General features: G+C 36.8%; 1 protein-coding gene across 1 annotated transcript in view; it reads left to right on the top strand.

The window, feature by feature from the left end:
• Positions 1-24,457, top strand: part of slc4a8 (solute carrier family 4 member 8) — a 35,599-nt gene that overhangs the window by 2,896 nt on the left and 8,246 nt on the right. The window contains exons 2-16 of the mRNA XM_048199397.1: positions 10,343-10,424; positions 10,542-10,703; positions 14,719-14,854; positions 15,182-15,342; positions 18,434-18,622; positions 19,185-19,273; positions 20,475-20,632; positions 20,718-20,805; positions 21,188-21,334; positions 21,418-21,518; positions 21,718-21,892; positions 22,007-22,140; positions 22,543-22,788; positions 23,549-23,654; positions 24,210-24,371. Of these exons, the coding sequence (XP_048055354.1) occupies positions 10,343-10,424; positions 10,542-10,703; positions 14,719-14,854; positions 15,182-15,342; positions 18,434-18,622; positions 19,185-19,273; positions 20,475-20,632; positions 20,718-20,805; positions 21,188-21,334; positions 21,418-21,518; positions 21,718-21,892; positions 22,007-22,140; positions 22,543-22,788; positions 23,549-23,654; positions 24,210-24,371 (2,136 nt within the window). The remainder of the gene's footprint in view (positions 1-10,342; positions 10,425-10,541; positions 10,704-14,718; positions 14,855-15,181; positions 15,343-18,433; positions 18,623-19,184; positions 19,274-20,474; positions 20,633-20,717; positions 20,806-21,187; positions 21,335-21,417; positions 21,519-21,717; positions 21,893-22,006; positions 22,141-22,542; positions 22,789-23,548; positions 23,655-24,209; positions 24,372-24,457) is intronic.

The following is a 24,457-nucleotide window of genomic DNA, read 5'->3' on the forward strand; positions in this document are numbered from 1 at the left end:
GGGACACACCTCTTAATTAAATTAAATTCAAGTGTTTCAATCAGACTCATGGCCACAGGTGTATAAAATCAAGAACCTACTGTAGCCATGCAGTCTGCATTTACAAACATTTGTGGAAAAAAAGGGTCGTTCTGAAGAGCTCAGTGAATTCAAGCGTGGTACTGCAATAGGATGCCACCTTTGCAATAATTCAGTTCATGAAATTTCCTGCCAAATATTCCACGGTCAAAAAAATTGGAAAGAGGAAGAGTTTAGGAATATCAGCAGAAGACCACGTAAAGTCACAGAGCGTAGTCACCAAGTGCTGAAGCGCATGGTGCGTAAAAGTCGCCAACGCTCTACTGAATACTTCCAAATTTCCACTGGATTTAATTTCTGCACAAAAACTCTATAGCAGGAGCTTTGTGAAATGAGTTTCCATGGGTGAGCAGCTGCAAGTCTCATATCACCAAGTACAATGCCAAGTGTCGAATGGAGAGGTGTAAAGCACGCCACCACTGGACTCTGAAGCAGAGGAAAGGTGTTCTGTGGACTGACGAATCACACTTCTCTGTTTGGCAGTCTAATGGGCAAGTTTGGCAGGCGGATGCCAGGAGAACATTACCTGCCTGACTGCATTGTGACAACTGTAAGGTTTGGTGGAGGAGAGATAATGGTATGGGGCTGATTTTCAGGGGATGGGTTAGGCCCCTTCTATTGAAGGGAAACCTTAATGCTTCAGCATACCAAGACATTTTGGACAATGTTATGTTTCCAACTTTGTGGGAACAGTTTGGGGAAGGCCCTTTTCTATTCCAGCATGACTGTGCCCCAGTGCACAAAGCAAGGTCCATAAAGACATGGTTGGAAGAGTTTGGTGTGAAACCCTCCAAACCAAACTCATCATCAACCCCATCAAACACCTTTGGGATGAACTGGAGATTGCAAGCCAGGCCTTCTTATCCAACATCAGTGCCTGACCTCACAAATGATCTACTGGATGAATGGGCAAAAATTTCCACAGAAACACTCTAAAATCTTGTGAAATTTTTTCCAAAAGAATGGAAGCTGTTATAGCTGCAAACGGGGACCAACTTCATATTAATATCTATGTATTTAGAATCCGATGTCAATACAGTCCCTTTTGGTGTGATGCTCAGGTGTCCCCTATGATGATATCTCTTTCTGTTCAAGCCCTTTATATTAAGTATTTGTAAGAAAATCATTAACAGTGTACTGGCTTAGAGATACATTGCCTTTTAATTTCATTATTTTGCTATCACTATCTGTCTGATGCTGTGCTCTCTTCACGCCTTTTAATGTCTCTCTATCTCTGCTTTGGACACTCGTGTTTCTTGTGCCATTTTGAAAGAGAATTAAGAGAGCATGAATACTTACATAAGGTACTTTGCCTACATCCATTCAAAATAGTTAACTAATATAAGGCAGTCTTTGTGCAGGGTTAATATGTTTAATTAAAAACATGAATGCATGATACACCACCATTATATAGTGACACTGCAATAGCATTAGCCTCTTAATGTATATCTTTAATATAATTATAATAATATAAAATAATAAGAATAATAGCCTCTTTAATATGGTTGTTCAGTTCTGTATAGACTATAAATTGAGGAATAAAATATATTTACTTAAACTGATGAATACAAATATAATGTTGTAAAATTACCGTAAATAAGCAATTTCTTCAGATGAACACTACGTTTATTAACCCCGGTGCCTCTCGTCACTCAGGTTTAAAGCAACAGCGTTGAAACCATACACCATCACATCACATGACAAATGTGACCATTAAAAAAAAAGAAAAATACAGAGACATCATTACAAAAACATATTGTTGAGGTTCTAGTGGTATAGTGATGGTATCAGACAGTAGGTCATACTTGAATGGTACTTCACGATTCAATCTCAATAGCATTTTTACACTGTACTTCAAAGAATACCATGGTATTACCTTTGATATGCCAAAACATATTATTAATATGGTACCATGTCCAAGAACATGGTAATACAATGGTACTTTTTATTACTGCTGCATGAACAAGTACAGTACTCACACACAAACATCTTATGTATTTTGAAAGAAAAACACAAAAACTTGTCACACACACCATAATACAAATTCACATATTGTTACATGCCACCACACATAAACCACCCTTTGTTTTAAAAAAAACGCCCCTTACGAACATGATGCCATAGCAAAGATTATTGTGATAAGGCTAAGATGGCATTGAATAGTGAATGAGTCATTCTGCCCAGAGTAACAGGTACCACAGCAACTCTCTCCATAGCCACAATACTTTATTCCTAGTCTGAATATACTGTTAGTACATGGAGAGTTACTCATTCTGCAGTGTTGACCATATCTCCCAGGAGTATGCTTTTAGTGGTTTATTGAAAAATTAGAAGTAATCAATAATATACATTCTGAACCTCACTTTCGAACAACATAAAAGCATTCACTTCAGAGTTGAAATGATGTTATGGTTTGTGCATGTCTGTCTGCATGTGTCAATGTATCTGTTCAGGCAGACAAGAGCATCTGGTAGTGGCAGAGGTAGTGGTCTGTGTCAAGATTACTAATATAACTGTCAAAGCAATGTGCTGGAGAGCGAGAGAGGAGGAGGAGGAGGAGGAAGGGCAAGAAAATGGGCATGTGAACTCTGAAGGCAAAAGGGCAATTTTCATGTACCTAACCGACACATGGTACTGGTAGTGTCCTCCATCTAAACTATAGGGACTATTTATTAATTATCCAGTTTCTGCCTTTAATAAATCAATGGTTATTGTGAGATAGAGTTTAAAATAAGAAATAAAATGAGATATATAGTCATACTGTGAGAATTAAAGATATACACTACTGTTCAAAAGATTGGTTTCAGAAAGGGTTTAAATGTATTTAAAAAAAAATCTCTTATGCTCCATTATGCTTCATTTATTTGATCAAAAAAAAAAAACCCCAGTAAAAACAGTAATATTGTGAAATATTACAATTTAAAATAACAGTCTTATTTTATTTTAATATATTTAAAATATATTTCTTCCTGTGATGGCAAAGCTGAATTTTCAGCAGTCATTACTCCAGTCTTCAGTGTCACATGATCCTTCAGAAATCATCTCAAGAAACATCTTTTATTATTATCAGTGTTGAAAACAGCTGCAATGCTTAATATTTTTGTGGAAACTGTGATACATGTTTGTTTTCAGGATTGTTTGATGAATAGAAAGTTAAAAATAACAGCATTTATTTGAAATAGAAATGTTTGTAGCAACATTATAAGTGTCTTTACTGTTACTTTTGATCAATTAAATGCATTCTTGTGAAAAGTATAATTTACTGGCCCTAAATGTGAGAAATAACGTTGCATTGATGAGAAACAGTCAGAGTTCTGAGATATCAAGTCACATTGTGGGCTATAAAAATGACAAAAAAACACATTTCTGACTTTCTGTCTAGCAACTAATTTCATAGCTCACAATTGCAAGATTGATAGTCACAATTAAGAGAAATAAAGTAGCAATCAAGTAGCAATCTGTTTCCATACAGTACAGATGTGTTTTGTGTGTGCGTCTTTGATCAGGGATTGCATAAGTGTTGCCTGGTGATAAGGAGAGGTAAGAAGAGGTCATTTTTTTGCCAGTGGAAAATCTCTTTGTGAGTGACACACATACACACAGACAGGTAACTAGGTGACACAGGAGCAGTCTAGTCAGCTCAAGTGTTCTGTTATTATTTTAATTAGGGTATATGCTCATGTCAGACTAATAAAGGGAGAAAGACAAGGAGAGATTGAGAGAGGAGGAGTAGGAAAACAGTAGCGCAGAGGAGATGATGATAAATTAATTAATATGTTCACATGATTAGCTCTATCTCTATTTTCTCCTTCCCTCTGGGTAAGTGTTTTAATGGCAATAACTACTCAAATGATTCATGACAAGGACAAAATGGCAGTCTGAATGATAAATTCAATCACTTCCCTCTGTTTAAGACTGTAATTTAAGTATGATTAGGATTACATAACAGAATAAAACAAAGAGAAACAGAACCAAATACACTGTCAAACTGAGTAATTATTAGAAAACAAACAAATAGATTAGTGAGGTTTACTGTATATTTATCTAGTCAATTTCAAATATATTTCTACTATTTTATTTTAAACACAAACCCGATTCCAAAAAAGTTGGGACACTGTACAAATTGTGAATAAAAACAGAATGCAATGATGTGGAAGTTTCAAATTTCAATATTTTATTCAGAATACAACATAGATGACATATCAAATGTTTAAACTGAGAAAATTTATCATTTTAAGGGAAAAATAAGTTGATTTTAAATTTCATGGCATCAACACATCTCAAAAAAGTTGGGACAATGCCATGTTTACCACTGTGTGGCATCCCCTCTTCTTTTTATAACAGTCTGCAAACGTCTGGGGACTGAGGAGACAAGTTGCTCAAGTTTGAGAATAGGAATGTTGTCCCATTCTTGTCTAATACAGGCTTCTAGTTGCTCTTCTTTGTCGCATCTTCCTCTTTATGATGCGCCAAATGTTTTCTATGGGTGAAAGATCTGGACTGCAGGCTGGCCATTTCAGTACCCGGATCCTTCTTCTACGCAGCCATGATGTTGTAATTGATGCAGTATGTGGTCTGGCATTGTCATGTTGGAAAATGCAAGGTCTTCATTGAAAGAGACGACGTCTGGATGGGAGCATATGTTATTCTAGAAATTGGATATACCTTTCAGCATTGATGGTGCCTTTCCAGATGTGTAAGCTGCCCATGCCACACGCACTCATGCAACCCCTTGAGAGATGCAGGCTTCTGAACTGAGCGCTGATAACAACTTGGGTTGTCCTTGTTCTCTCTAGTTCGGATGACATGGCGTCCCAGTTTTCGAATTTACGAATTTTGATTCGTCTGACCACAGAACAGTTTTCCACTTTGCCACAGTCCATTTTAAATGAGCCTTGGCCCAGAGAAAATGTCTGCGTTTCTGGATGATGTTTAGATATGGCTTCTTTTTTGACCTATAGAGTTTTAGCCGGCAACGGCGAATGGCACGGTGGATTGTGTTCACCGACAATGTTTTCTGGAAGTATTCCTGAGCCCATGTTGTGATTTCCATTACAATAGCATTCCTGTATGTCATGCAGTGCCGTCTAAGGGCCCGAAGATCACGGGCATCCAGTATGGTTTTCCGGCCTTGACCCTTACGCACAGAGATTGTTCCAGATTCTCTGAATCTTTGGATGATATTATGCACTGTACATGATGATAACTTCAAACTCTTTGCAATTTTTCTCTGAGAAACTCCTTTCTGATATTGCTCCACTATTTTTCGCCGCAGCATTGGGGGAATTGGTGATCCTCTGCCCATCTTGACTTCTGAGAGACACTGCCACTCTGAGAGGCTCTTTTTATACCCAATCATGTTGCCAATTGACCTAATAAGTTGCAAATTGGTCCTCCAGCTGTTCCTTATATGTACATTTAACTTTTCCGGCCTCTTATTGCTACCTGTCCCAACTTTTTTGGAATGTGTAGCTCTCATGAAATCCAAAATGAGCCAATATTTGGCATGACATTTCAAAATGTCTCTCTTTCAACATTTGATATGTTATCTATATTCTGTTGTGAATAAAATATAAGTTTATGACATTTGTAAATTATTGCATTCCTTTTTTATTCACAATTTGTACAGTGTCCCAACTTTTTTGGAATCGGGTTTGTACATTTAAAGTCATCCACTTTAAAGCACTACCACTATAAACACTCAGACGTCACTTCTCATGCTGTTTTTTTAAATGTCCTGTCAAAACATTGTTAAGAAAGCATTTCAAGTTTAAAATAGTCCAACCCTTAAAGAAACATTAATAACATTAAGGTCAGATAATTATGCAGGGTTCCTAGACTAATTGTTCCACCAATCCACTGATTGGTTGATTCTAAAAATGTGTAGTTTTACATGTATTCACACATGCACTCATTCTTCAAAGGGCTCGGTACACTGTATGAATTAGATCCACTTAATTGAAAATCTCAGAACAGTAATCATTTAGAAGTGAGCTATATTCATAGTGATGTTGCACTGTGGCCATGTAACATTGATTACCTGGAAATGCATGTTAACAACATTAAAATCACAGTCAGGAAAGCTAAGAAACTTGGCATCATTTTAAGCAATTGTTGTTAAGCCTGTAATAATTATAGTTCTGGTGGACCTTGATAAGATGACTGTAGGATAATTATATATTAGTTGGGATGTTGGAAACAAGACGAATGCGCTATAATGGAAAGCTACTGGTGCTTTTGTTGTAACACACAATGTAATGAATGACCTCAATGCTGATCCACACATGACTGCCAATCAATACCTCACTGATTAAACATATACATAAGCCTCAAGCTAAAACAGAACAGAGCAACATTTCCAAGTATGGCAACCCACATTTTAAAGTGAATGGGTTCATTTAACAAATCCTTTCACTTGAATATATTATTATTGTACTGCACTGTTAAGTCCGTGAGAATATCTGCACCTTCTGATTTGCTGTATTTTGTAAGCACAAAATGTTCAGCTGGTTTTATATGAATTATATGCTTGTGTTCCTGCAGTAGACAGATGTGAAAACACACTGATGAATCATATCTGTCATGGAAAGATAGCAGCATCCCAGTGGTATATCTCACACACACAGACACACACACACACACACACACAGACACACACACACACACACACACAGACGTGTAAAGAAGGAAGTCAAGAATAAGCCTAATAAATATCAGTGACCTCTGTCTGTTTGGAGGTACATGGCCACAGCACCTTTATTCACAAACAATCACAAAGTCAGGTAAGAAGATCTTATATCTCCCGTCCCAGCTAACACACCATGTACCCGTTCTGTAATTTATTGGTACTATAGGACATAGCGTTTTTCTCAGGCAGTCTTAAACTGTCTGACAGAAGAGTCAACAGCTTTCACGGACGCCTTTCAAAATAAAAGCCTTGCACTTCTTTCTTTGACTACACCGGGGTGGGGAACGTTGATTATGGAGGGCCAGGGCCATTGTCCTCCAGAGTTTAGCTCCAACCCTGAAAAAAAAATACTCACCTGCCTGTAACTTTAGTAATCCTGAATACCTTGATTAGCTTCAGGTGTGTTTAATTAGGGTTAGAGCTAAACTCTGCAGGACAGTGGCCCTCCAGGATCAATGTTCCCCACCCTTGGGCTACGAAGGCCCTGTCCCAAATGGCGCACTTCATGTGGACTTTCGGTCTCGTGGACTTAAATTGCGTGTGCTCGTCGAGTCTACGAGTCCGTAGGCCGTCCCATTCAGCATTTTAACGCTCTGAAGTGTGCTCAGCAGCGCCCCCTTTGTACCCTTGTAGGTATCATTACAGTTTTTATGACCTAGGTGTACATTTTACCAGTTGTTACCTGCAGTTTATACAAACATTATGGTCATCGACCAGTGGTTGATATCTCAAACATAATAATAGCGCGTTGAATAATACGATCGCATTATGATTCATTAAATAAATAGAACCGAATGTCAGTGCTTTACTGAGTCATATGTAAACCTATTTATATTTAAACCTGTAAATTCATCTGAAACTCACGCACATGTTTATTATGTGTTAAAATTGTAATCTTAGTTCAAATGGAACATTATGTATTATTACAACTGTATACATTATTTAAATAAGCATGTATATATTGTCTAATGCCCAGGTGGCATAAGCAAAAGCAGGCTGTGTAGTTGACATGGAGATAATATTTTGCAAAAGAAAAGAAACCTGTTCTTAATGCTAAATATTATCCCCGAACCTGCAGCACCTGTCAAAAAACAACCAGACCGTTATTTCCGGCGTGACGATCGAGTCTGTCCCAAAAATACCTCTCAGTGCGCCCTCGTGGACTCGCGCCAAGGGCCCTATAGGTCTGCACTACATGACGTCACCAAAGTGTGGACTCTGAGGAAGTCCCCAAGTCCGGAGTGTGCCATTTGGGACAGGGCCATACTCTGCCACCCACCTTTTGGGAAACATTGGTGTAGAGCAGGCATGGACAAAGTCGGGCCTGGAGGGCCATTGCCCTGAAGAGTTTAGTTCCAACCCTAATCAAACACACCGGAACCAGCTAATCAATACCTTCAGTATGGCAGGTGAGTTTTATCGGGGTTGGAGCTAAACTCTGCAGGACAGTGGCTCTTCAGGAACTAAATTTGACACCCTCGGTTTAGAATGAAAGTTGTTAACACAAAGTTGGGTACTTTTTATCTGATGAAAGCTATTCATATATATTATGTATTTGGTCATATTTCTTTTGACTTCTCAATTAGAGATTAAGTATAAAGGTCAAATGGTGAAAAAATTCTAATTTTCCTTAATCTTTTGATTAAGATCTTTTTATTAGGATGTAACTTTCAGAAATGAAATTAAATAGAAAAAAGTGCTTTTAAAGATCACTTTACTGCCAATAAGGGTCAGAGAGAGAGTGGAAAATGGCCATGTAAAACTTATATTCAACAAATTATGACTATGCAAAAAAATAACATGACAAGAAGACCTCATGGAAATAAAGTGCTAAAAATTTTGATTTGAACCTTTGAAGCTTCATAAGAAAGCATCTGCTGCTTAGAACAGCACAGTAAATGTCAGCATATTCATGCTAGCCCTGTATAATAACTCTTAAGTCTGTTTTTCCCTCACATATATTAATCATCTGAGCACCGCAGCAAGAAAGGACCCTCATTTGAAATGCTGTTGAATTCATTGTGTGTGGCATAAACGTAATGTACAAAGTACAAAGGGAATGGAATAATACTACAGAGAGAGGGGACCAAGTTTCCCTTTTAAACTAACTGCATTAATAATTGACAGCCATTCCTCAATACACCCCAACCCCTTAATACTCTGAATACCCGACTATGACACCTTAGGAATACACCCGAAAATATGCCTGCCCAATAAAGGGGGGACAACCAAGTTTGTTCTCACGATAATAGTGCAGAGATGTGGAAAAAAACAAATATTTCAATAATTAGTAAAAACTGAAAAAAACTTTGCAACTTCTGATACAAAAAAATTATGGGCAAAATACTACAATTATTAATGAACAATAAACAAAAAAAGAAAAAGAAAAAGAAAACAACATTCAATTCCTTTAAAAATTCCTGGCACAACACAGATTACAGACTAAGTAAACAATATAATGCATTAAATAATAAGACAACTACAAAACCAAAGAAACCAAATCACAATTTGTCAGGGCAAAGCAGTTAACGCTCCCCTCCTGCCTGGGCAACGACTCCTAACAAATAAAATAAATGATCTTAACCAAGAAAAAATCAATTTGATACAATTTCAGCTGATAAAACAACATACTCTCAACAAATAAAACAATTACCATCATACATCAAAATAGAAAGAAAAGTGCATTTCTTTGACTGCCAACTCAAAACATGCATGCACAAAAATGCACATACACAGCTTCAGTGAATTCAATACTGAAAATATACATAACCCAAACAACACAAATGAATTACTACATTAAAAAACAGTCAAACAACAACAGAACATTCACAACGTGTTTGAAACAGAACAGTATGAGTCGAAAATGTTTGAAGCCAGGGTCTAGATGCCAGCTCGCCTATTGGCAGTTGCATATGGGCATCATACAAGCCATGCCACTCAAACCCGTAAGCACTGGCACGCTTGCTCTTCCCGCAGTGGAAATCACACAGAAAAGTCCAACGCTGAGTATACGCTGCATGCAACAAGCAAAGCAACACATGCACCTGAAGAACTGATTGCAGAATCGCTCTAGCACCTGGAAAGATCAACAAGCGGCATACACACATGGACGCATTCCCGAAAATCACCTTAAGCACGTCATACAGTATATGCCCTTGTGGTCGGTCCCAGTTGGTTCATTAAATCTCATATGGCATGGCCCTGTGGACCAAACTTAACTATTCCTGCTACATGTGTTCAGATTGCTTTTTTTGTGGGGACTAAATGTGCACACAAGGATAGTGAAACCTGAAATTTAGAAAACAGGTGAATACATAGTGAATAATATTCAAACTAATATGTGAAAATAAAAGGTTTGAGTTTGAGGCAATTAAAATGCATATAAACAACAGAAGTCAATGGGAAGTCCCCACAATGATAGAAAAACTAACTTTTGTGTGACATTCACAAATATAAATAAAAAAACACAAACAATACTGTTTTTAATGAAAAAAAAAATAGTGTTAGGAAGGATATAGGACTATATGTACTTATTTACACACTCATGTGTTAACTAAGTAAGCCTGTGTCTTTCAGAGGCCTGATGAGGAAGCAGTGGTGGACCATGGTGGCACCAGCTCAGTTCTGAATATCCATTATGAGAAAGAAGAGCTCGAGGGTTAGTATTCAACCACACACACATTTAGTTATTCATCTGATACAGCCAACAGCTCAATACAGTCATATTAACTGAAAAAAATCACATTGAATCTCGCTCCTCTATCACTTCTCTCAGGTCACAGGACTCTTTTTGTGGGTGTGCGGATGCCCATGGGCAGACAGTCTCACCGTCATCACCGGCCACACAGCTCCAAACACCGCAGGAAATCTGAGAGGATGAGGGCTGAAAGTGTATCTCAGGAAGATGGGAACACAGAAAGTACCTCAGCGTCACATGGTGAGAACGACAACAGACCAAGTAACAAGTCAAGCAATATCCAGGATCCAAAATTAATTATATGCGGTATTGCTTTTATAAAGCAATCAAGTAGAAAATAAGTTAGTAGTAACTTACATTTTAATGGTTTGTTTTTGGTTAGCCATTTTCCCTTAATGTTATTATAATATTTCCAGAATGTTAGTTTTTGGTTCCCAGAACATTATTGTAACGTTAATCTAACATTCCCAGAACATTAGTTTTTGGTTTGTATAATGTTATTCTAACGTTCTGATAATGTTATTATAATGTTTCCAGAACTTAATAGCATAATAATTTGATGTAATAATAATAAGAAACAAACAAATAGTATAAAATAACATTATATATCATATGTGACGTAGCCATGTGCACTTACTAGACTTTCTCATTGTAGCGTTTAATGCTGAGTAAGTAACATTTTAAATATATATATATATATGAAATATAAATTCGATCGATTAATCGACAATTTAGTGTAATAAGAAACATTCAAATAGTACAAACCCAGCTAACAGTTTTTGGCTCCCAGAACGTTAATTTTTGTTTAGCCAGGAAAGTTTTCTTAAAGTTTTCCCAGAATTTTATTCTAATGTTAATCTAACATTCCCAGAACGTTAGTTTTAGGTTTCCAGAACGTTATTTTTTATGCTTTGTTATTGGTTAGCCAGGAAAGTTTTCTTAACGTTCCCAGAACGTTAGTTTTTGTTTCCAAAACGTTATTCTATCATTACTATAACGTTCCCAGAATGTTAGTTTTTGGTTTGTATAATGTTATTTTAAAGTTTTCATAACGTTATTATAACGTTTCCAGAACGTTAGTTTTTGGTTCCCAGAACATTATTCTAACGTTAATCTAACGTTCTCAAAACTTTAGTTTTTGGTTACCAGAATGTTATTGTAACGTTCCCAGAAAGGACACCAAATAGCCAAATGACATGAGTCCATATAATTCATACATTTATCTACACCAAAGCACCCATTAAAAAAATCACAGCAAAAAAACATTTCAGAATTCACAGTGTCTAATATGTGCAACAGCAAAGAGCTTGTTTACATTTTAGACAAGTCAAGTTGCAATACTGAACAGGACCAGATGGAGATGCCAAAAAGACCTTAACCAACCGCCTTGACCTGCATATATACTAAAGTTCAAAGCAACATACACAGGACAAATCAAAACATTATCCTGAATGTGTGTGAAAACAATGTGAATGTACTGAAATGTGTCTGTGCATAAATACAATGTGCGATCAGTGGGTCGAGAGCGCTCATACATGATTTGTTTGTGCATCGATATAACGGACTCACACGTGCTTAATGTACAACTCATGTACGTCACTGCAATCATCTTTACTTTGATTGCAGTCCTCATCCATCGTTCCGTTCAGACCAGAACAGCACGATGCGGGAGGGCTTGTGCTCTTTAGATACAATGACAGAATATGACAGAGTTTGTGTTTTAAAGTGAAACAGACACTGGAATGAATAATTCCCTCTGGGAACCAAAAACTAACGTTGTGGAAACGTAATAATAACAGTATGGGAACATTAGAATAATGTTATACAAACCATAAACTAACGTTCTGGGAACGTTAGAGTGACATTAGAATAACGTTCTGGGAACAAAAAACTAACATTCTGGGAACGTTAGATTAACGTTAGAATAATGTTCTGGGAACCAAAAACTAACATTCTGAAAACATTATAATAAAGTTATGAGAATGTTAAAATAACAATATTCAAACCAAAAACTAACATTCTGGGAACGTTGGATTAACATTACAATAATGTTTTGAACCAAAAACTAATGTTCTGGGAATGTTAGATTAACGTTAGAGTAACGTTCTGGGAACCAAAAACTAATGTTATGGGAACATTATTATAACCAAAAACTAACATTCTGGGAATGTTAGATTAACATTATAATAACGTTCTGGTAGCATTAGATTAACGTTAGAATAACATTACAATAATGTTCTGGGAACCAAAAACTAATGTTCTGGGAATGTCTGATTAACATTACAATAATGTTCTGGGAATGTTAGGTTAACATTAGAATAACATTCTGGGAACAAAAATCTAATGTTCTGGGAACATTATAATAATGTTCTGGGAACCAAAAACTAACATTCTGGGAATGTTAGATTAACATTACAATAACGTTCTAGAAACCAAAATCTAACGTTCTGGGAACGTTAGATTAACGTTAGAATAATGTTCTGGGAACCAAAAATTAACGTTCTGGAAATGTTACAATAACATTATGAGAATGTTAAAATAACGTTATACAAACCAAAAACTAACGGGAACGTTAGATTAACATTACAATAACGTTCTGGGAACCAAAAGAATGACGCTAGAATGTTTATGTAATGTTATTTTAATGTTCTCATAACATTATTATAACGTTTCCAGAACGTTAGTGAACGTTAGTTTTTGGTTCATTTAATGTTATTTTAACGTTATTATAACATTCCCAGAACATTAGTTTTTGGTTTGTTTAATGTTATTTTAACATTAATCTAATGTTCCCAGAACATTTGTTTTTGGTTCCAAGAACGTTATTCTAATGTTAATCTAACGTTCCCAGAACGTTAGTTTTGGTTCCTAGAACGTTATTGTAATGTTAATATAATGTTCCTAGAACATTAGTTTTTGGTTTGTATAATGTTATTTTAATGTTCTCATAATGTTTCCAGAACGTTAGTTTTTGGTTCCCAGAACATTATTCTCACGTTCATTTTTGCGTTAATCGTAAAGTTTTTGGTTCCTAGAACATTATTCTAATGTTAATCTAAAACCAACCGCCTTGACCTGCATATATACTAAAGTTCACAGCAACATACACAGGACAAATCAAAACATTATCCTGAATGTGTGTGAAAACAATGTAAATGTACTGAAATGTGTCTGTGCATAAATACAATGTGCGATCAGTGGGTCGAGAGCGCTCATACATGATTTGTTTGTGCATCAATATAACGGACTCACACGTGCTTAATGTTCACATTATTCTAACGTTACTCTAACGTTAACATTCTCAGAATGTTATTCTAACGTTAATCATAAACGTTTTTGGTTCCCAGAACATTATTCTAAAGTTAATCTAACGTTCCCAGAACATTAGTTTTTGGTTTGTATAACGTTATTCTAACGTTCTAATAATGTTATTATAATGTTTCCAGAACTGAAAAGCATAATAATTTGATGTAATAATAAGAAGAAACATACAAATAGTATAAAATAACGTAATATATATAATATACAAATAAAATAGTGCTGTCAGATTGTTTATTTGATAATTTAGTGCAATTTTTTAGCCAGGAACGTTTTTAACATTCCCAAAATGTTAGTTTTTGGTTCCCAAAACTTATTCAAACGTTAATCTAATGTTCCCAGAATGTTAGTTTTTGGTTTGTGTAACATTATTCTAATGTTCTCATAACATTATTACAACAGATTATATATTATAACTTCTACTACAATCCTCCAAAGGACTGAACTATTAAGGACACAGCCTCACCAGGATGCAGTCTTCATTTTAAGAAACACCCATAAAATGCAGTTCCTGAATGAATCAATGTTTTGAATGAATCGGTTGAGTGAATGATTCAAATGATTCACTCACATTCACTTGTCGCCACCTACTGGCATAATGATGTAACCTGCAGTGAGAGTCACTGAAAATCCACAAAGCTAATGAACAGACTGACAGATAGTTAAGGTTAAATTAATATTTGTGAAGCACAGGGGCTAAACTGTTTCATAAAAAGGTTCATTACCCTACTTAGCCTACATCCTCTCAGCACTGTGCCCTTGAGCCCACAAAACCTAAAAACATAAACTCTTATTTATGATAACAAACACTGAAAATTGCTCTGGTGAAACTTTTGTTTACTGTGCTTCCTTCCTCTATTCCTCTCTCACAGTGAAAATGAGGTTTACAAATATACTCTAGTCTGTGTCTCTCATTCGTCCCATCTCTCTTTCTCAGATACTCCATCCCAGAGGGTTCAGTTTATTCTGGGCACTGAAGACGATGAGGAGCATGTGGCACATGAGCTCTTCACAGAACTTGACGAAATCTGTGTTAAAGGTGGCAAAGATGCAGAGTGGAAGGAAACTGCTAGGTACGAATATGTTTCTTAATATCAACACCTATTTCCTATCCTGCAACAGCATATTCAGTGCTAAAATGTAGGTTAACTCAGGGGTTTTTAGTCTTTTAGATGGCACAGACCCCAAAACATGAACATCCACATGCTTGAGACCCCCATCCTAATATTTTTAAGGCGGCTATATATTTTCATGCATAAACACCCAATTTGCAAAATATTACTTAAAAAATATTTAGTAGGCTATCTATTACGTTACATTATTGTTTTTTGGTACTATACTATTGTACTTGAAGTAAAAGGCTGTATATATGAGTCTCTTCTTTCTTTAATACTTCTTAGGTGGCTAAAGTTTGAGGAGGATGTGGAAGATGGCGGGGAGAGATGGAGTAAGCCGTACGTAGCTACACTTTCTCTCCATAGCCTGTTTGAACTACGAAGCTGCATCATAAATGGAACTGTCCTGTTGGACATGAAGGCCAGCTGCATTGAGGAAATTGCAGGTCAGTCAGAAATCAGTGGGTATTGTGCTTTGCACGTTTAACTGGGAAAGGATGAATGTTTAACATTGAAACGACACACTTCACCTTTAAAGTTTTTAAAATGGTTTTGTTGTATCAGATTCCGAAAATGTCAGTAGTATACTACAAAATGCTTCCTCAACACTATTTTGCTTAAATATGTATATAAACAACAGAAATCAATGGGAAGTCCCCACAGTGATAATTCCCAAAACGTTATTCTAACGTTACTCTAAAGTTCCCAGAACATTAGTTTTTGGTTTGTATAACGTTATTCTAATGTTCCCATAACGTTATTATAACGTTTCCAGAACGTTGTTTTTGGTTCCCAGAATGATATTCTAACGTTATTAAAGGCCCCGGTATACTTCAAATGAAGTTCTTTTTCGTTCTTCGTTTAGGGCTAAAACAAAGTTCGAAATGCATGACCAGCGATATACTGTAATCGAACATCTGACGCCGCCCACACTGCTGAGATCGACGGTTAGATGACTATGTAAATAATGGTGTACACTTTCTTCTCAGTAACAAAATAAACACAACAAAAGTGAGAAAACAGCAAGCATTTATTATAGAAAGCATAAGAAAAGCGCCTGATCATAACAGCATGGGAATGTTAGCATGAGCTCTGCAAAGTAGCACTCCAGTCACGTCACGTTTATTAATATAACACTTTATTTAATAGATTGCTTAAAATCAAGCAGCTTTACAGTATCAAACATGAAAAAAAGTGTTAGTGCCTAATTTTTTTACAAGCACAACTTCATTTTGTACTATAAAGCTGCTGTCCAGCGTGTTCATGTTTTCACCCGCGGAGCTCTTACCTCGACAAACTCAAACACACCAAATGAGTCAAAGATGCGCGTCCCACGTGAATGAAGGCGGAGCCTCAGCGCACACCTCCTGTTACGTTATCATCACTGACCAATGGTAGTACGAAGGTGTTTTGCAGCTGGAGCGAACTTTCCTGAAAGTGCGCTTTGGCAAGCCGTTTCGAACTTCCAAAAAGAACACAAAACGAACTTCGTTTTGGCCTGATTTTGTTCGAAATTATGTCACATCAGTTCGTTCTTCGATTTCGTTTGAAGTAAATTGGGGCCTTAACTCTCCCAGAATGTTCCCAGAATGTTATTTTAACGTTAACCATAAACGTTTTTTGTTCCCAAAACGTAATTTTAACGTTAATCTAACGTTGCCAAAATGTTAGTTTTTGGTTCCCAGAACGTTATTCTAACTGTCTGATAACATTATTATAATGTTTCCAGAAGTTAATAGCATAATAATTTGATGTAATAATAAGAAACATACAAATAGTATAAAATAACATAATATACAAATAAAATAGTGCTGTCAGATCGATTAATTGATAATTTAGTGCAGTTATTAGTTCCCAGAATGTTGGTTTTTGGTTTGTATAAAATTATTCATTAAAGAGGACATATTATGTCCTTTTACAAAGTTTTGATTTTGTTTTTGGGGTCTACTAGAATAGGTTTTCAGGCTTGAATTTTTCACATATTTTACATTGTTGCAGCACCTCTCTTCCCAGTCTGTCAGTACCGTTCTGTTTAGTTCCTGTCTCTATGAAGCGCAATGTGCTGTGATTGGTTGGCTGGACAAGTGTTGTGATTGGTCGACTATAACAGCGTCTCTTGGACATGGTGACAACACACAACTAAGGCAACACAACCAAGCCTTGCCCCCATTTTTTTGGGTGTGTGTGTGGGGGTGGGGGGGGGGGGGCTTATGCCTTGGGCAGGAATTATTTAAATGAGGAATATTGTGACATACTGAAGAAAGCTCAAGACTACAATCGAGGCATTTCAAGGAGTTCAGAAACAGTGCTTATTATATAAAGAATAACTCTCTTTGTAGTGACTTTGTGTTTCACTTTGCAGATACTTTTATATTCTCAAACAGCAACATTACACACTAAAGAAAGTTGAAAATGTAAAAAAGCATAATAGGTCCTCTTTAACAGTCTGATCACGATCTGACTGATCCTGACAAGTTTATATTTATTCAGTACACATTTTTAGTGAGGAATAGTACAGCAGTGTGACAAGTGTGTGTGTCCTGCAGTATATTAGGCCCACCTGTAACTTCACACATACTGTAACCTCACACTCCCACTCATGCTGGTGATAGACATACGCAAACACTCATAACACCCATGGGTACTTAGTTTGAGAAACAATGCATGGCTGTTAGCAGCCCTTAAAAGGAGGAAAATTTTTCGATGAAAAGTGAAATGTGTAATTTTTGCAGTTTTAAAATCTCCTTTAATGTGCATAGACAACTATAAGAACAGCATTTGTAGGTTGATTGTTCAAAGAGTGTAAAAATTGTGGAAGTTCTTTTAAAACTGTGGATGTTTGAATGGCTTGAAATGTCCACTGCATAAGTTGGGGCGGGACTACCTGTTTGGAAACAGTCATTTTTGCAATTCCATTTGGTGCCACTAGTGGCACTCATTATACACATCACCTTTCAGATAACAATACAACAAAGACTGTGGCAAAATATTTAATTTAATAATTAAATGTTAAATAACACATAGAAGTCAGCAATAATATAATTTAGAAATTCCCATCAAAGATGATTGCAGCCATGCAACAAAGTTCTAATACTTAATTCAAACATCAGCCATTAAAGTCTAACATACTGACAATGTAACCTGTGTCTCATTGATTCATGACTGTTATGATCAATGTTGCAGCAGTGGTAGGCACAAGATTAATGTCTGAGATTCAAGAGAAGGACAGGGAGAGCCTGAGAGATTAATTATACTGTAAAGGTTGGAGGGGAGGGAAGGAGTGAGTGATGCAGATTAACACTGCTGCATCAGCTCCAACTGGAATTGTAGGAGGTTTTAAAGAATAAGAGAGTGTGAAAGTGTTGCAGTATTTAGCATGCTGGAATACAACATATTCAGTCCTAAATATGAGGTTTATCAGTATCGTCATACAGTTTAATCACGCAAAACAATACATTGTCACTTTAAATTATATGATATTGTGCCTCAACAGTATGATGTACATTTGTGTTCTCATGTGTAATTTGTTGTGTGTAGATTTGGTGCTTGACCATCAGGAGGCAGCTCATGAACTGGATGACAGTGTGAGAATGAAGGTTCGAGAGGCACTTCTGAAGAGGCATCATCACCAGAGCGACAAGAAGAGGAACAACCTGCTGCCTATGGTCAAATCCCTCACTGACTCTGGCAGGAGACAGAGTGAACCTCACTCAATGGACAAGACGGGTGAGCTAAACTGCACATTTTACATGTGCGTTTTTTTTTTCTTTCATGAATAATTCTGTAAACTGAATTTCCTCATTCAAATCATTCTTTGGAGGTCGGAACTACTTCTGGTGAATTAATGGCATCATTTCTCTGGGTGTGGGAGTGTCAAGCTCCAAAAAGTGCTTTACAGATTACTTCACATCCTGTGTGGTATCCTTGTGGGCATACTATGAAAATGAAATGGTTTACTCTGTTTGCATGCTCATGATTTGAGATCAAAGAGTGGATAGAGCTTGGTTGTTAAGTGATTCTACCATATCAGTCTCATACTAACACCTAAAATGTATGGTTTATTGTTATATTCAATTTTTTTTATAAATATATATTTTATTTTATATATTTATGACCTTTATTTCAGCACTATAAATTTCCATATTTAATTTTAGATTACTCCAAGCACATTTATTTGGTATCACCTGGGGAATAATGCATAATTGATTCGCGTGGTAATGCTGAAGCTGAGGATATTTTAGGATGCTGTGAATATAAGATATTTATCATGTTTAATTGTATCTTTCAGGTCCTGCCACCTCTCCTCAGCCTCCACCTACAAACCCAGATGTAAAGAACGGTGCAGCACCGGATAATGGCCAGATGGATCTCACCAAGGTACTAGAACCACAACATCAAGACTAATTTGGAAGATTCATTTTTATCAAAATACAAATAAATAATACCAATAGATACACACATTTGTGGGAATAAAAATGTACGCTATATCACTAATGTTTGCATACTGTGTGTAGCCTGGCCTATGGCCTCATTCTGTTTACCTCAAGGCACAAATCATATACACAATATACACAATCAGACAAAACAATAATGCAAAAACCTGTCCTGCATCCTGTTTTCAGAGAAAACAGATCTAGAAAAATGGATCATTTGTGAAATGGAATGGTAAACAAAGAAATAGTATAAGAAAAGAGAGGAATGATGATGTGAAAGCAAGACAACCCATTAAACCAAACAGGTTCAATCTGTTTATTTCTGTTTCTATTCTGATTGCTCACTGGAGGCAGGCAATGTATCGATTACCAAGAACATCTGGGACAAATGCAATGCACTTTCACGTACACACAAACACTGCTATCTGGTGATCCTTAGAGGTACTGCAGCTTGTTTGTGTAATGTTATGCTACTCATCAGCAAACAGGAAATTAACTGTAATGAGCCAGATGTCAGCCATTTAGAGTGACAGTGAGGATGGCAGAGAGGCGACCCCAATCAGATTACATACCTGCTGTTCTACTTATCTATAACTGTCACCCTGACCGAAATGAACAGCTGTTTGTCACTGGAATAACCACGAATAGAGTTCTACATCATTTATTTATACTGTATATAATATATGAAATAAAGTTTAAATAAAATTTAAAAAAAAAATAGATGAAAAACTTCATCTTAAAAAACAAACAAACGCAGTGCTCTGACATGTAGTGCGGTTGCACTTTGAGCGACCCGAGTTCGAGTCCTGACTCGCGGACCTTTCCTGATCCCGTTCCCCTCCCTCTTCCTCTGCATTTCCTGTCTTCAATATATTAATCTAAATGAAGGCAAAACACTTTAGAACTGTTGCTTTGGCAACTATCTGAAATAAAATATGTTTAAGTTGAAGTGCTAAATTACTAAAACTGAAAAAAATAAATAAATTAAAGCTAAAACCAACTAGTAAAATGGAAAAGGAACACAGCAACATTACTAAAGCCTAAACAAAAAATTAAAATGAATACTGACAAATGAAAAATATGAATACTATAATAGTATATAAATAATACAAAAATAACACTGCTATGACCTTCTTTCTCCATAGGTTGACACACATTTTATGAAAAAGATCCCAACTGGAGCAGAGGCTTCTAATGTGCTGGTTGGAGAGCTGGACTTTTTAGAGAGATCCATTGTTGCATTTGTTCGCCTGTCTCCTGCTGTACTGCTCACAGGGCTCACTGAAGTTCCCATTCCCACTAGGTATAAATTGTTTGTTTGCAAATGCATGTACGGAGCTGATAAATCCACTGGAACAGAATGATCAAAATCATTCTTTACTCTGCAGATTCTTGTTCATTTTGCTTGGTCCAGATGGAAAAGCCCACCAGTACCATGAGATCGGTCGCTCTATGGCCACCATCATGACCGATGAGGTCAATGCAGAACTCGACATACAGTGTATCAGTAGTCATAGCATTATCTCATTGGATGTTAATGCATTAAAGGGATAGTTCACCCAAAAATTACAGTTTTGTCATAATTTACTCACCCTCAAGTTGTTCCAAACTTGTATGAGTTTCTTTGTTCTGTTGAAGAGAAGATATTTTAAAGAATGTTGGTAACCACCAGACAGTTGATGGTAGCCGCTGACTTCCTTAGTAGGAACAGAAAAGAACAGAATTTTCATTTTTCAGTGAACTATCCCTTTAACCCCAGTTTTCAGAAATAACATTTCTAGATTAAATTAATTTTTTTTCTTTAATATAATTTTCTTTCTTTTTTATCTTAATATGTCTTCATTCTTCCATCATTTAGATTTTCCATGATGTTGCATATAAGGCCAAGGACAGGAATGATTTGTTGGCTGGTATAGATGAGTTTCTGGATCAAGTGACAGTTTTGCCTCCAGGAGAATGGGACCCCTCTATACGCATAGAACCACCTAAAAGTGTCCCATCACAGGTATGGAAAAGCACACAGTTTTTAAAGTGAGGTTTAAGTGATTGATTATTTGTTGTAATTGATCTATTCCTCTATTGGAATAGGAGAAAAGAAAGATGCCAGGGGTGCCGAACGGAACAGTTGTTCCTGTTGAGGAAGAGCAGCATGGGGAACACCATGGACCAGAACTACAGAGAACTGGAAGGTGTGTGTGTCAAGATTTAACTACATTTTGGGAACTAGATCTACTAACAGCCCTCTTGAGGAGAAACAGCTTAATAAACATATTGAATGAACAATTAACAAAAGCAGGTTTGTGTGGGGTTTAGAGGATAGAAATGTTTCTAGTTCAGTATAAAAACAATAGAAATTCGTAAAAAATATATATATTTCTCTCCTTCTAGGCTGTTTGGAGGACTGATTCTGGATGTGAAGAGAAAAGCTCCATTTTATCTGAGTGATTTTAAAGATGGTCTGAGTTTGCAGTGTGTAGCTTCTTTTCTGTTTCTGTACTGTGCCTGCATGTCACCTGTTATCACATTTGGAGGGCTTCTGGGAGAGGCTACAGAGGGACGCATTGTAAGTATGCAAACACACACAGTTTTGTTTCTGTGTGGTCTACTAGGCAAGGTCATGCAAAAATATGTTTATAATGTAAAACACAGCGGTCGTGTGTATGTGTGTGTGTGTCAGAGTGCGATTGAGTCTCTGTTAGGAGCGTCTATGACTGGAGTAGCATACTCTCTCTTTGCTGGACAGCCGCTAACTATACTGGGCAGCACTGGACCCGTCCTTGTGTTTGAAAAGATTCTCTTCAAGTTCTGCAAGTAAGTACAGACCACACCAAGTATTAATAATATACATATTTAATTAATCACCTAATCATTCAATTTCTCACCCAGAACAATTAGTCATTGGCTATTGTGATTTTAATATATTTTTTAAAATAATTTGTATATAATATTTATTATTATATATTATTTATTCATTAATTAATAATGCTTAAAAATACTTTATTTTTTATATTTTACGTATTATAGTCTAATAATAATTCTCTTTCAAAAACATAGTTAATTTCAGGGGATGTTAAATAAATATTTACAATTTATATTCTGTATCGATTTAGTATTTATTTCCTCATTTAGCCTCACTATGTCATAAATATTTCATATAAAATCAAATCTTAACCCACTTTATTGTTGCTGTCCTGCCCGTTTCTGTCCCTGCAGAGACTACGATCTCTCGTACCTGTCCCTGCGTACTTGTATTGGGCTGTGGACGGCTTTCTTGTGTCTGATTCTTGTTGCAACAGATGCCAGCTCCTTGGTCTGTTACATCACACGTTTTACAGAGGAAGCTTTTGCTGCGCTCATCTGCCTTATCTTCATTTACGAAGCACTGGAGAAACTTTTCCATCTTGGAGAACTGTACCCGATCAACAGACATGGCGATCTGGACAAACTAACACTGGCCTAGTAAGTATAAACTCATATAAACGCAGACACCGACACAAGTTGGATCTTGGGAAATATCTGGAGTTTCTATTTTTTTGTTCTTAGAATGATAATAATTCTGGTTCAAATAAATGAGTAAGAAAGTACATAAATAAGTTATTCTCCTAGACATCAATGAGGTTAAATGGAGAGAAATTAAAGGTGCTAAAGAGGATGTTTTGTTTTATACATTTTTGCAATATTACTTGAAACTGTCTTTACTAACTGATAAAAGACTATTTATTAGGTGCACTGAAAGGAATAATATTAATATACATCATCTGTGCACGAGGTAGGGCCTTAAAAACATCAGCCAATCGCGTAAACGATTGGCCCTCTGGCTTGTCAATCACTGCCATGACGTTCCTTGTGAGAGACGAGCGCGGCTGCGCGCTCCAGTAACTTTCCACACTCCACAGGCGCTGCATGCAATGTTTTTGTCCGGAGACAGGAGTAACAACTGCAGATTATGAGTTACCTGCGGTGAGTCCGACATAATGAATCCACTAACACAACACAGCGAATGCCGGTGGTAAACACTCGTGTTCCAATACGAGTGTTTACGAGTTTTGGGAGGCGTTCCTTCGAAGGAGGGGGGTTGTTCTTATGCATGCGCTCATTTCAAAAACTCAGTAACAGTCTTTGGTTTCTCAGTCGACGAAAAGATCCTCTTTAGCACCTTTAAGACTGGAATAACTGTTTGTGAACACGCATTTTAACACATTGAATTGTGTGCCATCAGCTGTAGGTGTGCAGAGCCTGATAATCCCAGTAATAAAACAGTAGAACTGTGGAATCAGAGGAACATCACAGCCTCTGCAGTGCCATGGAGCAACCTCACAGTAACGGTACTTCAACCTCCCACAATCCTCACACAGTCTAATCAAAATACTGGAAACTAAAACATTCTTACATGGTCTTAACTTAATAGTGCACTGAGCAATTTTTGCCTAGCTGGCCGATACAACAACGTCTAAGACTTACTTATACTGACACCTACTGGTGTGGATGCATTATCATGCAAAAGCAACCATTTTGGTTAGACCACTGATGGGGCTGGAGGAGTCTTAATCTCATGTGCGTGTAGGTGATTTTTGAACATACCTGTATATGTCTTTCCGTGTAAATAATATTCTTTTAAAGGTTATCTAACTTTTAACTTCTCAACAGCCTCACATTGTCATGAACATCTCACAACATCGGGCAGTGAAAAGAACACACATTGTACAGTCGGAGGAGTCCTGTTATTCAATTCTCGTCCCATTACTGCAGTGCAATGTTATTTCACAGTGTAGTCTCACACAGATCGCATTTAGTGCTAATCCTATTTTCACAGCTGAGTCAGTGTCTGGGCTGCCAGTGCTGTTAAATATGAGCCAAACTTTGTGTGTGTTTGTGAGTAGGAGTGTTTAGATCTCCAGGGACAGTTTATTGGATCATCGTGTGGACACCATGGTCCCTACACCCCTGATGTGCTCTTCTGGTCAGCCATCTTGTTTTTTAGTACCTTTTTCATGTCTGGCTTCCTGAAACAGTTCAAAACTAGCAGATACTTCCCAACACGGGTGAGGCTGAAATACTTACATACGTATGTTTGCATACATGTGATTTTGTATACAATAAATGCAAAGTGTGTATTCATGTGTTTTTG

Source organism: Megalobrama amblycephala, linkage group LG8, assembly GCF_018812025.1.
Source record: "Megalobrama amblycephala isolate DHTTF-2021 linkage group LG8, ASM1881202v1, whole genome shotgun sequence".
NCBI lineage: Eukaryota > Metazoa > Chordata > Actinopteri > Cypriniformes > Xenocyprididae > Megalobrama > Megalobrama amblycephala.